Consider the following 15849-nt stretch of genomic DNA (forward strand, 5'->3'; position numbering starts at 1 on the left):
TTGACTGTCGTATCCTCAGTACTTTCGCCGTTAATGCGGCGCTTATGCTTGTGGCGATGTGACCTGCTGTTGCCGTCCTTGGTATCTGAGGTACCATGGTTCTTTGATATGTTGTTACTACAAGCCAACCAGCTGTCTTCTCCCGCACAAAAGCGGGTCATGAGCGTCGTGAGGGCTGCCATAGATTTTGGCTTTTCCTGACCAAGGTGCCGGGCTAGCTACTCGTCTCGGATGTTGTGCTTGAAAGCCGCTAAGGCCTCCGCATCTGGACAGTCGACGATTTGGTTTTTCTTTGTAAGGAACCGAGTCCAGAACTATCTGGCCGACTCTTCTGGCTGCTGAATTATGTGGCTCAAGTCATCGGCGTCTGGTGGTCACACATAAGTTCCCTGAAAGTTGTCGAGGAATGCGGCTTCCAGATCTTCCCAACAGCTAATGGAGTCCGCTGGCAAGCTATTAAGCCAATGCCGTGCTAGTCCTTTGAGTTTTAGTGGGAGGTACTTGATGGCATGTAAGTCATCACCGCGGGCCATGTGGATGTGGAGGAGGAAGTCCTCAATCCATACCGCGGGATCTGTTGTGCCGTCGTATGATTCAATGTTACAGGTTTGAAACCTTCTGGGAATTGATGTTCCATTACTTCGTCTGTGAAGCATAAGGGGTGTGCGGCGCCTCTGTATTGGGCTATATCGCGATGTAGCTCGTATGGGTCCTGCTCGCTATGTTCGGCCCGGCCGGATTTTCTTTTACTGTATCTGGCATGACGTTTACCGTCTCGTAGAGTGGTGCGCCCTCGTGGTCCGTAGATCGATCTTGAGTGCTTTGCTTTATCCTCCAATATGTCTCGCAGGTCTGGCGTATCTCCCCATGCCTTTTTATTTGGATGGAGTTGGGGTGGAGGCTGAGCTTTCGGCAGGAATGCCTCTCTATCGCGGCCACGAGGTGGCCGGTCAGCCGTATCATACGCTTCTTCCTCCAGTCGGGGTAGTAACCTGCGCCTTGGGTAACTCTTGGAGGGACGCTCGAGTTTATATTCCTCGGCTTCGATGAGGAGGCTTGGTGCTGGTAGCGACATCGTTGCCCCAAGGTTCCCGACCCGCTATGACCCCCGTGGACAGGGGATGGTGGAGCTGGACCTGTCGAAGGAGCAAGCTGCCATGAGGTTCCGGTGGGTTGCTGTGGGGCTCTTCTTCTCGCCCCTGCCCTACAGCAACGAAGGGCTCTTCGGAGAGCTCAAGGGAAAGTGGGGTCTCCACTGGGGCATGGACTACAAGCCCCTGAGGAACAACCGCTTCCTCATCATCGAATTTGAGTGGGAGGGAGACCGTCGTTTCATCCTCGACAATGGCCCGTGGACTCACCAGGGTAACGCCTTCCTCATGGTTACTGTGGATAGCGGAGCCCCCCCGGGCGAGGTGGAGGTTGCACACATGCCCATCTGGGTGAGTGTTCACGATGTTCCCCCCATTATGCTTGATGAAGGTGCTGCGTGGAAGCTTGGAGCAGAGCTGGGAGAGGTTTTGGAGGTAGATACAGATAGCAGGGGCAATATATGGGGGGATTTCATTAGGATCCGTATCAATCATGATGTAGATGAGCCCCTCGGAGATAGGATTAAGTCCCGTGATAAACCTAGTGATAAGGTGTTCTATTTAGAGGTTAAGTATGAGAGAGTGTCGCAGTTTTGCGGGTACTGTGTTTATCTTGGGCATGGCCGATGCGACTGTAAGTTGCCGGAGGACCTCCATGAGATGAGGTTCACGGCAACAATGCGTGCCTCCCCATACAAGAAAAGCAATAGTAGAGGAGGCTATGTGCCTCCTGTTGCGAATAGCGCATGGCGCCTCCTTAGTTTTGGGAGAGAAGTTCATAGAGGGAAGAGCTCAAATCATGAGAGGACGGCCTGTGAGAAGATCCCAGACGAGGTGCTGCTAAGCCCGCAAGTGCAGGCGACTATCGCTGCTGTGAGTGCTCTCAGGGTCTTTGATGATGGCGGCCCCCCAAGGTCATCTACACCAACTTTGACCATGGGGTTTGATGGGGTCCGGAACGTAGACATGCAAACTATTGCGTGCACGCCCCTAGCTGGAGATGAGGGTGCCCGACTGGCTCAGAGTCTGCCCCCTCGTACCCTCGAGACGGAACTGAAGCAGGTTCAGGCCGATGCTATTGAGAAATCAGCTCCAAGCAAGTCAGAAGAAAACGCTCCCATGATCAATGATACGTCTCCAACGTATCTATAATTTTTGATTGTTCCATGCTATATTATATCCTATTTTGGACATTATTGGGCTTTATTATACACTTTTATATTATTTTGGGACTAACCTATTAACCGGAGGCCTAGCCCAGAATTGCTGTTTTTTTTTGCCTATTTTAGGGTTTCGCAGAAAAAGAATATCAAACGGAGTCCAAACGGAATGAAACCTTTGGGAACGTGATTTTTGGCACGAACATGATCCAGAGGACTTGGACCCTACGTCAAGCAATCAACCAGGAAGGCACGAGGTAGGGGGGCGCGCCTAGCCCCCCAGGCGCGCCCTCCACCCTTGTGGGGCCCACGTTGCTCCACCGACGTACTCCTTCCTCCTATATATACCTACGTACCCCCAAACTACCAGATACGGAGCCAAAACTCTAATTCCACAGCCGTAACTTTCTGTATCCACGAGATCCCATCTTGGGGCCTTTTCCGAAGCTCTGCCGGAGGGGGTATTGATCACGGAGGGCTTCTACATCAACACCATAGCCTCTCCGATGAAGTGTGAGTAGTCTACTTCAGACCTACGGGTCCATAGTTATTAACTAGATGGCTTCTTCTCTCTTTTTGGATCTCAATACAAAGTCCACCCCCTCTCTTGTGGAGATCTATTCGATGTAATCTTGTTTTGCGGTGTGTTTGTTGAGACCGATGAATTGTGGGTTTATGATCAAGTTTATCTATGAACAATATTAGAATCTTCTCTAAATTCTTTTATGTATGATTGGTTATCTTTGCAAGTCTCTTCGAATTATCAGTTTGCCTTGGCCTACTAGATTGATCTTTCTTGCAATGGGAGAAGTGCTTAGATTTGGGTTCAATCTTGTCGTGAACTTTCCCAGTGACAGTAGGGGCAGCAAGGCATGTATTGTATTGTTGCCATCGAGGATAACAAGATGGGGTTTATATCATATTGCATGAGTTTATCCCTCTATATCATGTCATCTTGCTTAAAGCGTTACTCTGTTCTCTTGAACTTAATACTCTAGATACATGCTGGATAGCGGTCGATGTGTGGAGTAATAGTAGTAGATGCAGGTAGGAGTCGGTCTACTTGTCTTGGACATGATGCCTATATACATGATCATACCTAGATATTCTCATAACTATGCTAAATTCTGTCAATTGCTCAACATTAATTTGTTCACCCACCATAATACTTATGCTCTCGAGAGAAGCCTCTAGTGAAACCTATGGCCCCCGGGTCTATTTTCCATCATATTAATCTTCCAATACTTAGTTATTTCCTTTGCCATTTATTTTACTTGCATCTTTATTTCTATTTATCAAAAAATACCAAAAATATTATCTTATCATATCTATCAGATCTCACTCTCGTAGGTGACCGTGAAGGGATTGACAACCCCTTTATCACGTTGGTTGCGAGGAGTTTATTTGTTTGTGTACGAGGGACTCGTGCGTGGCCTCCTACTGGATCGAGGGCGCGTGTGAGACCACTGATGAGCTGCCGGCCCCTCCTGGTTTTGGGCCAGTTCCTCGCTTCACAAAGCAGGAGACTGTGTGGATGGTGGATGGCCTATTCAACCAAAGGGCGATCAAGGACAATAGGTCAAAGAAAAGAGCTGGACAGGTGCACTCGATCCTGGGGAAGAGGGGTGGGCGTGACGAGCTTGCTGTTGAAGCTCCAGCTGCGCCTAAGTCTGATGGGGGGCTGGACAAGTTCAGGAAGGTGTGTGCAGCTAGTTTGGCGCAAGAGGGCTCTGTGGATAGCAAGGAAGCGACCGGGCATGGGGCTCCCGACGACCTGGTGGGTGCAAAGGACGACGCCCACCAAGAGCCATGACGATCATGAGCTAGAACTGTCGAGGCCTCGGGCAACTTCGTACAGTTCAAGAACTAGTGTGTCTCATACACACACAAGCCCAAGCTCATCTTCCTTACTGAAAAGTGGCAGAAAAACAAGTTTGTCACAAACCTAAAGTGGAGGCTGGGCCTCCATCACTGTACCACGCAACTCGGCACTAGAAAAGGTCCCGGCATTGCTCTCTTCTATGATGAAAGTGTGGAAATAAAAAAGATTGCCGTGGGGACGAGGTATATTGATGTGTTGACCAGACTAAATGCTCATGGCCCTCAATGGAGGGGAACTTTTGTTTATGGGGAACCTAAAGCGCATGAGCGTCATCACATGTGGTCACTTTTGAGAATAATCAAAGATACAAGCAATCTGCCGTGGCTCATGACCGGGGATTTCAATGAAACTATGTGGCAATCAGAACATTTCTCAGTTGCTAAGAGGTCAGAAAGGTATATGTGTAACTTCAGGGAGGTTGTGTCAGACTGTAATCTCTTCGATTTGGGTTTTAAAGGGCCTGGATGGACCTATAACAACAAACAACAAGCTAACAACAATGTTCGAGCTAGGCTGGACAGGTTCGTTGCTTCTCTGTCGTGGTCTGACCTCTTCAAATTCGCCTCCGTGGATCATATTTGTTCTTCGTGGTCAGATCATCTCCCTATCCTTCTAAGGGTGGGGCATATGCAAGAATGGAGGCCGGTGGAGCAGGGTAGGAAGTGCAACTTCAGATATGAGCAGATGTGGGAGAGGGTGGAGTCCCTCCAGCCAACAATAACAACATCTTGGGGCAAGTCCGGGCCGGCCAACAGCTTGCATACGATAGGTGCAAAACTACAGAGCATGGAGAAGGAGTTGACTGAATGGGCCAAGCGAGATTTTGGCTCGATCCAAAAGAAAACAGTGGATATCAGGAAAAGGTTAAGAAGAATTTGGTGTTCCACCCCAATGGCTGCTCTGGAGGGGGAAGCTGCCACGCTCTCAAAGGACCTAGATGAACTGCTACTCAGGGAGGAAATCATGTGGAGACAGAGATCTAGAGAGACATACCTGCGTGAGGGGGATATGAATACGAAGTGGTTTCAGCGGAAAGCCACTTGGCGTTAGAAGAAAAACTCCATTCAAAAACTGTGTGACGAAAATGGCAATTGGGTCGAGGACGTTAGTGGTCTGCATGCGATAACAAATTCCTTTTTCAGCAACATGTATACTAGTGAGGAGAACACCGACCCAATGGATATCCTAGAGCTGGTGTCACCTCGGGTTAATGGGGACATGAACAACGATCTAATAAAGTCGTACTCGGATGAGGAAATCGGAGATGCACTTTTCCAAATTGGCCCCCTAAAAGCCCCTGGGCCAGACGGGTTCCCGACCCGTTTCTTCCAAAGAAACTGGGGAGACATGAATGAAGATGTGATCAGGAGCGTACAGAGTTTCTTTGTGGATGGAGTCATGCCTGAAGGAATAAATGACACGGTGATTGTTCTTATCCCAAAAGGAAAAGATCCGCAGTCTCTCAAGGATTATAGACCAATCAGTTTGTGCAACGTCATCTACAAGGTAATCTCCAAGTGTCTCGTGAATCGTCTGTGTCCTATACTTGATGAGATCATCTTGGACACCCAGAGCGCTTTCATATCTGGTAGAATGATTACGGATAATGCCATCATTGCCTTTGAATGTTTCCATAAGATACAACACTATAAGAATGAGAAGGACAACTACTGCGCCTACAAGCTGGACCTAGCCAAGGCTTACGACAGGGTGAACTAGGGATTCTTGGAAGGGCTGTCTTGATAACCCACAAGTATAGGGGATCGCAATAGTTTTCGATAAGTAAGAGTGTCGAACCCAATGAGGAGCTAAAGGTAGAACAAATATTCCGTCAAGTTCTATCGACCACCGATACAACTCTACGCACGCTTGATGTTCGCTTTACCTAGAACAAGTATGAAACTAGAAGTACTTTGTAGGTGTTGTTGGATAGGTTTGCAATATAATAAAGAGCACGAAAATAAAACTAGGGGCTGTTAAGGTAAAGAAGCAACTAGAGTAAATATAGCGAGTGTGGAAAAGTGGTGGTAGGAGTTGCGAAATTGTCCCTTAAGCAATTGACTACTTTACTAGACCGATAGAAAGTATTATGTGGGAGAGGCCACTGCTAGCATGTCATCCCTGACTTGGAATTCTATGCACTTATGATTGGAACTATTAGCAAGCATCTGCAACTACTAATGTTCATTAAGGTAAAACCCAACCATAGCATTAAGATATATTGGTCCCCCTTCAGTCCCGTATGCATCAATTTCTATGCTAGGTAGAAGCTTCTATCACTCTTGCCCTCCAATACATAGTCCTATCAACATACAACTAACCCTAGGGTGTGATCCACACGCGCAATCATATGATGGGCACCAAAGGACAGCAACATAACCACAAGCAAATTAAATCAATCATAGCAATTCATCAACCACCGATAGGACAACGAAAATCTACTCAGACATCATAGGATGGCAACACATCATTGGATAATAATATGAAGCATAAAGCACCATGTTCAAGTATAGGGTACAGCGGGTTGCGGGAGAGTGGACCGCTGTAGATAGAGGGGGGAAGGTGATGGAGATGTTGGTGAAGATGGCGGAGGTGTTGATGTAGATCGCGATGATGATGATGGCCCCCGGTGGCACTCCGGTGCCACCGGAAGCGAGGGGGAGAGAGCCCCCCTCCTTCTTCTTCTTCCTTGACCTCCTCCCTAGATGGGAGAAGGGTTTTGTTGGGGATATTACTACTGAAGGTAAACCGGCCTTATGTAGCTGGGTTGACTCTTTGAATATTAGAAGCCCATGAAGATGTAAAGATGCTGGCGCTTTACGGAGGGCCCAAAGGCGAGTTACAGTATGTAAATGTAAACCGGCCTAGTCATGTAACTTTTATAGTAAGATAGAAAGAGAGAGGCCGAACCAGATACGTTTATAAACCGGCTTCGGGACTCTGTAGCCCGGCGGGCGTTAACCTATGTATATAAAGGGACAACCCGGCCGCGGTTTAGAGATAGACAGCGACAACTCGAGAGCCAGACAAAGCGGATTCGCTCCCTGGCCTTCAAAACCCTAGCAATACCAATCACAACTAGACGTAGGCTTTTACCTTCATCGAAGGGGCTGAACTAGTATAAACTCTCGTGTCCCCTTGTCCGGTTTAACCCCTTTAAGCTAACCCGTGCGATGGCTCCACGACTAAGTCCTTTCACGAGGACATCTGCCGTGACAAACCCACGACAGTTGGCGCCCACCATGGGGCTATCGCACGATGGTTTTGAGTTCTTGAAGGGCAGCTTCGATGGACTCAAGGGATACGCTGTGGGCCGGATGACGAAGAGTCGCCGCAGCAAGCTCTACATCGACAACGCAGGATGGGGTCCCGAGGCCGATTCAATCGAATACGGGTACCGGGTCCCCTTTGGTGGGATTCACGTCTTCATCGGCAAGATCGGCGAACCGGCCCCCGAGCCGGACAGCTGCACCGACATCATCGAAACGGCTCGGCATGCAAGTTCTTCGCCAGTTCAGCCTGAGGCCAGGCATGTTTTTGTAGGTGTCGTCCATGGATCAGGGTACGAGGAAGGACCGGTGTCCGATGGAGAAACCGTAGTCTGCTCTGATGACAAGTCTTCCAGAGAAACCGAATCGCTTTACCAGTTGCAGGACGGCTGGATTGAGGGAGGATCCGAGGGCAACAGTATTCCGAATTCCCCCGGCCTGCCAAACCGGGCCGCCATCTTCATGGCCGGCACACAATCGGCGCCTCATTCATCTATCGCCACAGCAATGCTCTCCGGTTCAACAACGGCCACACCAGCAGGGGCAGGAAGCTCGGCGCCACCTCCGGCCCAGGTCTTGTCTGATTTGATCGACGCTCTGGCAACATTGATGTCCGCGGAGGTAGACGCAGAAGCCAGGGATCATCACGATGCGGAGATTGCAAAGGTGAAAGATCAGATAGCCCAGGCCAAAGTGGACCTGGCAGCAGAGAACGCCAGGATGGCTACGGAGCGGGCCAAGTTGGAAGCACAGGCTTACCGGACTAGACTAGATCAGAATGCTTCAGAGGAAGTCATGAGAAGAAGGTACCGATCACGTCTCCCGTTGGTTTATGAGCCGCAGAACCTTTTCAACACGCCAGGCGCAGGAGCTGGTAACCAACCCACACTAAACCAGGCGGGGGCGCCGGGAGCAGGAGCGCCGGTTCAGCCGCGCACGACGGACCTGCCTCGCCAGAACAACATTGTACCATCGACGCCGCCCGGGTATTATTCCAACCCGTTGGACAACATTGTGGCCACCGCATCACGCCTGGCAGCCCTCCCAACCGACGGCGAGTCACCAGTTGCAGTGGAAGCACGTCGGGCCAGGGATCTCCTTCAGACAGCACTAAATCAACATCAAGCATATTCACACAGCCGTGAGAGGATTCACTCCACTCCCCGCCCAAGCCGAAGTTATAGCAGACATGTGGAAGACGAACCGGCCATGTCCAGTAGTGCACGCCGCCGAAATTCGCCACGAGGGAACAACCTGGCTGGGGGAGGTGCTAATGCGCAAGATGTTGTGGACCATGGCCGCGCACGTCGAGAGGCCGAGTTGACAGCTCGACACGAGGCACGATAGCATACTCCGGTTCACCCCACTACCTCCGTGGAGCCAGGGGCGATGTTCAGCTCCTTAGGGTTACCGTTTTATCTCCTGCTTTGCGTAATGTGCGACTACCCAAGGATTTGAAGGGACCTCATAAGGTACCAAATTATACCACCGATTTGCAGCCAGAGGCGTGGGTGGAGAGCTATGAGATGGCAATGGAGATGTTAGATGTGGACGAGGCGGTGTGTGCTAAATATTTCACCATGATGTTGGAAGGAACAACTCACACTTGGTTGAAGAGCTTGCCGACCAACTCTATTGGATCATGGGACGAACTGAAGAACCGGTTTATCCAGAACTTCAAGGATACGTGTAAGCAGCCGATGTCAATTGTAGATCTGGCCGCTTGTGTCCAAGAGGAAGGGGAGTCCACGACCCATTGGGTCAAACGGATCTCGGCGATTTTGCATTTGTCAGATCGTATCAACGTAGACACCGCAGTGTTAACGTTAGAGGGTAATTGCCGTTTCAAACCGTTGAAACAGAAGTTGGGAAGGCTCAAATGTCACTGCAACAACATGTCAACACTCATGGACGCTTTGGTTAAATACGTCGATTCAGATAATACCAAGGATCCGGATTCAAAGGAGGACAAACCGGAGAAGGGTAAGAAGACCGGCAATGCCAAAGGCCAACAACACAATCCGGAAGGCTATGGAAACGCTAGTAAGCGCAAGGCCGACAGTGGTTTGGACTTTGTCGCAAATACCAACGTGCAGGAGAATGGCCAGCGCCGTAAAGGCAAGCAGCCCCAGAGGGGTGGAGGCCCAGGCAACAGTTTGGAGCGCTTGTTAAATCAGCCCTGTCCAAAGCATGGATCGAAGGAGAAACCGGCATCACATCTCTGGAAAGATTGTTATATCATGCAGGATTTCAAGAATTCCAATATGTTCCAATATGACAACAGCCCGCCCGGCGGTTCAGGAGGAGGTTTCCAAGGGCCGGGTTACGGAGGCGGTGGTTCCAGTTCAGGGTTTTCAGGCAATCAAACCGGACACGTCAATCAAGGACACCAAGGCAACCAGGGAGGTTACAACCATCAGGGGAGTCAGCAGCAGCAGCAGCAGTCGGGTTATCAGAGCAATCCCAAACAGCTGAACAGCGGGCAATATCATGTCTTCACTACTAGTTTGTGCAAGCGTGATCAGAAGCTTCACAAAAGGGCAGTCAACTCTATTGAGCCGGCAGTACCTCAGTATTTATGTTGGTCGGAGCAGCCTATTTTGTGGAGCAGAGAAGATCATTCGCCCCGGGTTGATAATCCAGGTCATTTGGCCTTGGTGGTAGCCCCTCAAGTTGGGGGATACAAGTTCACTAAAGTGCTCATGGATGGGGGAAGTAGTATCAATATTTTGTATTATGATACATTCCGCCGTATGGGGTTGACAGATAAGGATCTTAAACCGTCGAATACGGTATTTCATGGTGTGGTGCGTGGTAAGTCTGCATATCCTGTTGGTAAGATAGCTTTGGAGGTAGCTTTTGGAAATGACTACGATTCAAGGTCAGAAACATTCACATTTGAGGTGGTGAAGATCAAAATTCCATACCATGCCTTGTTTGGGCAGCCGGTTTATGCTAAGTTTATGGCAAGGCCATGTTATGTTTACCTGCAACTTAAAATGCCAGGTCATAAGGGGACTATCACAGTACATGGAAGTAGAAAGATTGCTTTGGAGTGTGAAGAAGGCGATGCGGCTTATGCTGAGTCGGTTTGTGCCACGGAGGAGTTAAAATTCTATAAGGAGCAAGTTGATCCGGCAGACATGACCTCCTTAAAAAAGCCAAGCACGGAACATGATCCAGCATTGAAGTTCAAATCAGCTACAGACACTAAGATGGTTGACTTTGTCCCTGGCGATTCATCCAAACAGTTCAGCATCAGCGCTAACCTGGATCCCAAATAGGAAAGCGCGCTCATCGAGTTCATCCGTGAGAATCAGGACATCTTTGCATGGAAACCTTCTGACATGCCAGGTGTACCGAGAGAATTCATTGAGCACACACTCAACATTGATCCGAAATTCAAACCGGTCCGACAGTTCCTCCGCTGCTTCAACGAGGAAAGGCGCAAGGCTATAGGTGAAGAGGTCGCCCGTTTGTTGGCTGCTGGGTTTATTGTTGAAGTTTTTCATCCAGAGTGGTTAGCCAATCCGGTGCTAGTTCTTAAGAAAAACGGCACTTGGCGCATGTGTGTGGACTACACAGATTTAAACAAGGCTTGCCCTGCAGACCCCTTTTCTCTCCCTCGCATTGATCAGATAATTGATGCTACAGCGGGTTGTGACCGTTTGTGTTTTTTGGATGCTTACTCTGGTTATCATCAGATCAAAATGGCAGTTAAGGACCAGGAGAAGACAACCTTTATAACTCCCTTTGGAGCCTTCTGCTATGTTTCCATGCCCTTTGGACTCAAGAGTGCCCAGGCAACTTACCAGCGATGTGTTCAGAATTACCTTCATAAGCAAATTGGGCGCAATGTTCATGCATATGTAGATGATATTGTGGTCAAATCCAGAAAGGAGGGCACTTTGATAGATGATCTACGGGAAACTTTTGACAATCTCCGGGTCTACAAGATGATGCTCAATCCGGAGAAGTGTGTTTTAGGCGTCCCGGCAGGCAAGCTCTTAGGTTTTATGGTTTCAAACAGAGGCATTGAGGCTAATCCGGAAAAGATTGCAGCGATTACATCCTTGGCTAAACCGGCGTGTATTAACAATGTGCAACGTCTAGCCGGCCAGATTACAGCCTTGAGCCGGTTTATCAGCCGCCTTGGAGAGAAGGCCATCCCCTTATATCAGATGCTCAAGAAAACGGATAACTTTGTCTGGAGTGAAGCAGCTGATAAGGCGTTTGAAGATCTGAAGAAACAGCTCGTGGAACCACCCGTGCTAGCAGCACCGATCGATAAAGAGCCATTATTATTATATGTGGCTGCTAATGCCCGGGCTGTCAGCATAGCCATTGTGGTAGAGCGCAAGGAGCCTGGGAAAGAGTATCCGGTTCAACGGCCGGTTTATTATATCAGTGAGGTGCTCATTGAGTCAAAGCAGAGGTATCCGCATTGGCAGAAACTGGTGTATGGGGTGTTTATGGCAAGCCGGAAGCTCAAACACTATTTTCAGGGCCATCCTATCACAGTAGTCAGTTCAGCTCCTCTGGGCGACATCATTCAAAACAGGGAGGCAACTGGCCAGATTGCCAAGTGGGCCATCGAGCTTGGACCCCACGGGCTCAAATATATACCCCGCACGGCGATCAAGTCCCAGGCACTCGTAGATTTCATCAACGATTGGACGGAGTTACAGGCACCTGAGGAGAAACCAGATAATACATATTGGACTATTCATTTTGATGGGTCCAAACAGCTAGAGGGTTCGCGGGCTAGAGTCGTATTAACTTCCCCACTAGGTGATAAGTTTTGTTATGTCCCCCGTTTAATGTTCTCTTGTACTAACAATGCAGCTGAATATGAGGCTTTACTCCACGGTCTTCGGATGGCTAAAGAGATGAATTTGAGCCGGGTTAAGTGCTTCGGCGATTCAGATCTAGTGGTTCAGCAAGTGTCTGGCACTTGGGATTCTAAGGACCCACTCATGGCTGCATATCGGCGAGAGGTGGACGTAGTGGCTGGTCACTTTAAAGGTTATCAGGTGGACCATATAGACCGGCGGAAGAATGAAGCGGCGGACGCTTTAAGTCGTCTTGGTTCCCAACGTAAACCAGTTCCGCCCAATGTCTTTCTTGATGTATTGCACAATCCGTCAGTCAAAATACCAATCGAAGAAGATTTGGCTATTCCTGATCCGGAGGCTCAATTGGTGGCAGCTCTACATGCCATACCGGATTGGATGATCCCATATTTGGATTACATGAACCGGGGCGAGTTACCAGCTGAGGAAACGTTGGCTCGACAGATAATTCGGCGTTCCAAGTCCATGACCATACTCAACGGGGAGTTACATCGTTACAATGTTTCAGGAGCGATTCAACGATGCGTTTCTCCTCAAGAAGGTTGTGAGATTTTGAGAGAAATTCATGAAGGGGATTGAGGTCACCACGCCGGTTCAAAGTCGTTGGTGGCTAAAGCTTTTCGCCATAGTTTTTACTGGTTGACGACGCATGCTGATGTGGAGGATTTAGTCAAAAGATGTGATGGATGTCAAAAGTTTGCCTGCCGTGCGCACGTTCCAGCTCAAGAGTTGCGGATGATTCCAATTACATGGCCGTTTGCCACTTGGGTGCTGGATATGGTTGGACCCTTCAAGCACTCCAAGGACAAGAAGACCCATCTATTAGTAGCAGTTGATAAATTCACTAAATGGGTAGAGGCAGAGCCAGTCAGCAAGTGTGATGCAGCCACGGCGGTTCAATTCATCAAAAAGGTGATATTCCGGTTTGGCTTTCCACATAGCATTATAACAGATAATGGCACTAACTTGTCAAAAGGAGAGACGGAAGAATTCTGTCAACGTGAGCACATCCGGCTTGATCTAGCATCAGTGGCTCACCCCCAATCTAATGGTCAAGCGGAAAGGGCAAATCAAGAAATTCTGCGGGGTATCAAACCAAGGCTTATGGTTCCCTTAAAGCGGACGCCGGGTTGTTGGGTCGAGGAGCTACCTTCTGTGTTATGGAGCATCAACACCACACCCAATAGGTCTACGGGTTACACGCCTTTCTTCATGGTTTTTGGAGCAGAGGCGGTTCTTCCTAGTGACATCTGTCATTATTCGCCCCGTGTGGCAGCTTATGTTGAAGCTGATAATGAGAAGGCACGTCAGGATTCTCTGGACCTGTTGGATGAAGAGCGGGATCTTGTAGCAGCGCGTTCGGCGATTTATCAACAAGATCTTCGACGTTATCACAGCCGCCGGGTTAAAACTAGAACGTTTCAAGAAGGTGATTTGGTGCTCCGGCTCGTCCAGGATCAGACTGATATGCATAAGTTATCCCCCCTTGGGAAGGACCCTTTGTGGTCAGCAAAAATTTGCACAACGGATCCTACTACCTCATTGATGTTCGAGAGCATGAAGACTCACGTCAACCGGAGGAGGAGACAAAGCGGCCATGGAACATAGCTCTCCTTCAGCCTTACTATACTTGAAGCCATAGGCTTTTTCACCTGTACATATTTATGACAGTGTATATACCATATAATAAACCGGTGCCTCCGTTATAAGCGGGGTATCTGTTCTTTCTTATATCATATGTGTGCTTTTTCAAGTTAACGGTCAAAGCGGAGTCTTGATTAAACCGGATTTAGCAAGTGCATAAAGATAAAGAAAATCACTAGGGGGCTTGGTCATGTTTGAACCACAGCTACACCTCTTGATAGGCATTTCAACCACACAAGGAAAAATTTGTGGAGCCAAAGAGAGTATTGTACACCGTACAAACTCAAACATAGGCACACGCTGAGCATCGCTCACAAAGTTACTTGGGGGCTCTTTTTTGCAAAGCAACAAAGAGTTTGAAAGGACCCTCGTAATTGGCTATCAAGCCACGGCTTGGAAGCCTGGTGTATTCACCTAAAACCCCGGGTTAACCTGCCTTCATCAAGTAAGCCACTCCTATCCAGGTAATCCTGGCATGACCCATCGAACGTTTGACAAGTCAATCTTTTACAGACCCTGAACTTGTCATAGTTAAAACGGTGATTGGTTAATTGGAGGCCCATCTTAAAAGGCTTTGTCAAATGGTTTAGCTCAGAGGCCTGGCAGCCCATGAAAAGCCTCGATTTGGAGCCTGGCAGCTCATAAAAAGCCTCGCATATTTTCCTATTTGAATTTTGTTTGTTGACAATCATAAGTATTTTTTGATAAACCGGCATCCTTGATCCGGCTTGCTTTCCAACCACCAGTTGCTGGCTCATGATCAATTATAAACCGGTGGTCACTGACCCGGTCTGGTTTGACTAAATCACCAGTGTTATGAAGAAAATCCGGTAAGTATACCGGTCCGGTTTAATAGATAGACCAGCATTATGAAGATGAGATTATCAAACGTATCGGGTTGGTGTTAAACACCTTTGCTGCATACACGTTTGCTCACTCAATGAGGTATGTTCTGTACATTATTTTTTGTACAAACACTTGATTATTCAGCTCAAGTACTATATACTTCTTGGATATTATGACATGTTTAGCGGTAAACCGCTAGACACTTTTCAGTTTGTTGTACCCAGGAAGGCAAGTCATCATAGGCTATGCATAAAATATATCCCGAAGGGCGGCACATATTGTCACAAAGGGTTATGAAGCATGCTCGATGGCATGGCAGATAAACAAAGTTTCAGCTATCCTATTACATGAAGCGTTAAAGCGGCTCAACAGTGCCATTGTTTTTCACAGTAGCCATATAAACCGGCGACCGGATGAAGACTCTTCATCACGACGGTTTGACGGTTGCGGATCAGTTGGTGTAGGCACTTCTTCATCCCTCCCCAGCCGCTGGAAATCAGCCGTTGACCAATCGATTCTGGTTAAAGCTCGGAATACTGCTTCCTCATGGATAAGATCAGAAGGGTTAATATCAGGGGCATAAGTGTGCTTACGAATCGGAGGCACAAGTTCTTCGACTTCATGGATCTCAGCCGGCTGTCTTTTCCCTTCTGCATCATAAAACGGTTGAAAATGGGACAAATCGGTGTCCTCAGCTAATTTGTTGGTCGCTGGCCGCATATGTTTGGTCAACCGCCGAAGATCATCATTGTCAAAGTTTGAACCGTCTTCTTTAACGCCTGGATACCCTTTAATGATATCCTCCGCTTCAAGATCTGGAATCCAGGTCTTGGCTCGAATTAGGGCAGTTAATGCTCCGGCTCTTGCAGCAGCTCTTTTCAAGTCGGCAATACGCGCCGGTAACATGCCCAGCTTCTCAAGGGTTTCCTTAATCAATGTTGGCGCCAGTTTGTTATAAGCTGTTGTACTAATGGCTCGCTGAGATCTAGAGTATAGCTGCTCAACCAATGTATATGCCACTTTGAGCTTCATCCGCATATCTGCACCAAGATGACTGATCCGAGTTCCTGCCAAAGATTTTTTCAACATCGTGGTCAGTTTTAA

General features: G+C 48.4%; 1 protein-coding gene across 1 annotated transcript; it reads left to right on the forward strand.

The window, feature by feature from the left end:
- Window positions 1-1046: 1046 nt before the first annotated feature.
- On the forward strand, window positions 1047-5852 carry LOC147971365 (uncharacterized). The gene is made up of 3 exons (XM_087523938.1): window positions 1047-2191; window positions 4547-4996; window positions 5276-5852. The coding sequence occupies exons 1-3, from the start codon at window positions 1047-1049 to the stop codon at window positions 5850-5852; spliced, it is 2172 nt and encodes a 723-aa protein (XP_087380064.1).
- The last annotated feature ends 9997 nt before the right edge of the window (window positions 5853-15849 follow it).

This window comes from Triticum urartu, chromosome 5A, assembly GCF_056163025.1.
Source record: "Triticum urartu cultivar PI428250 chromosome 5A, HENAU_Tu73, whole genome shotgun sequence".
Classification (NCBI taxonomy): Eukaryota; Viridiplantae; Streptophyta; class Magnoliopsida; order Poales; family Poaceae; genus Triticum; species Triticum urartu.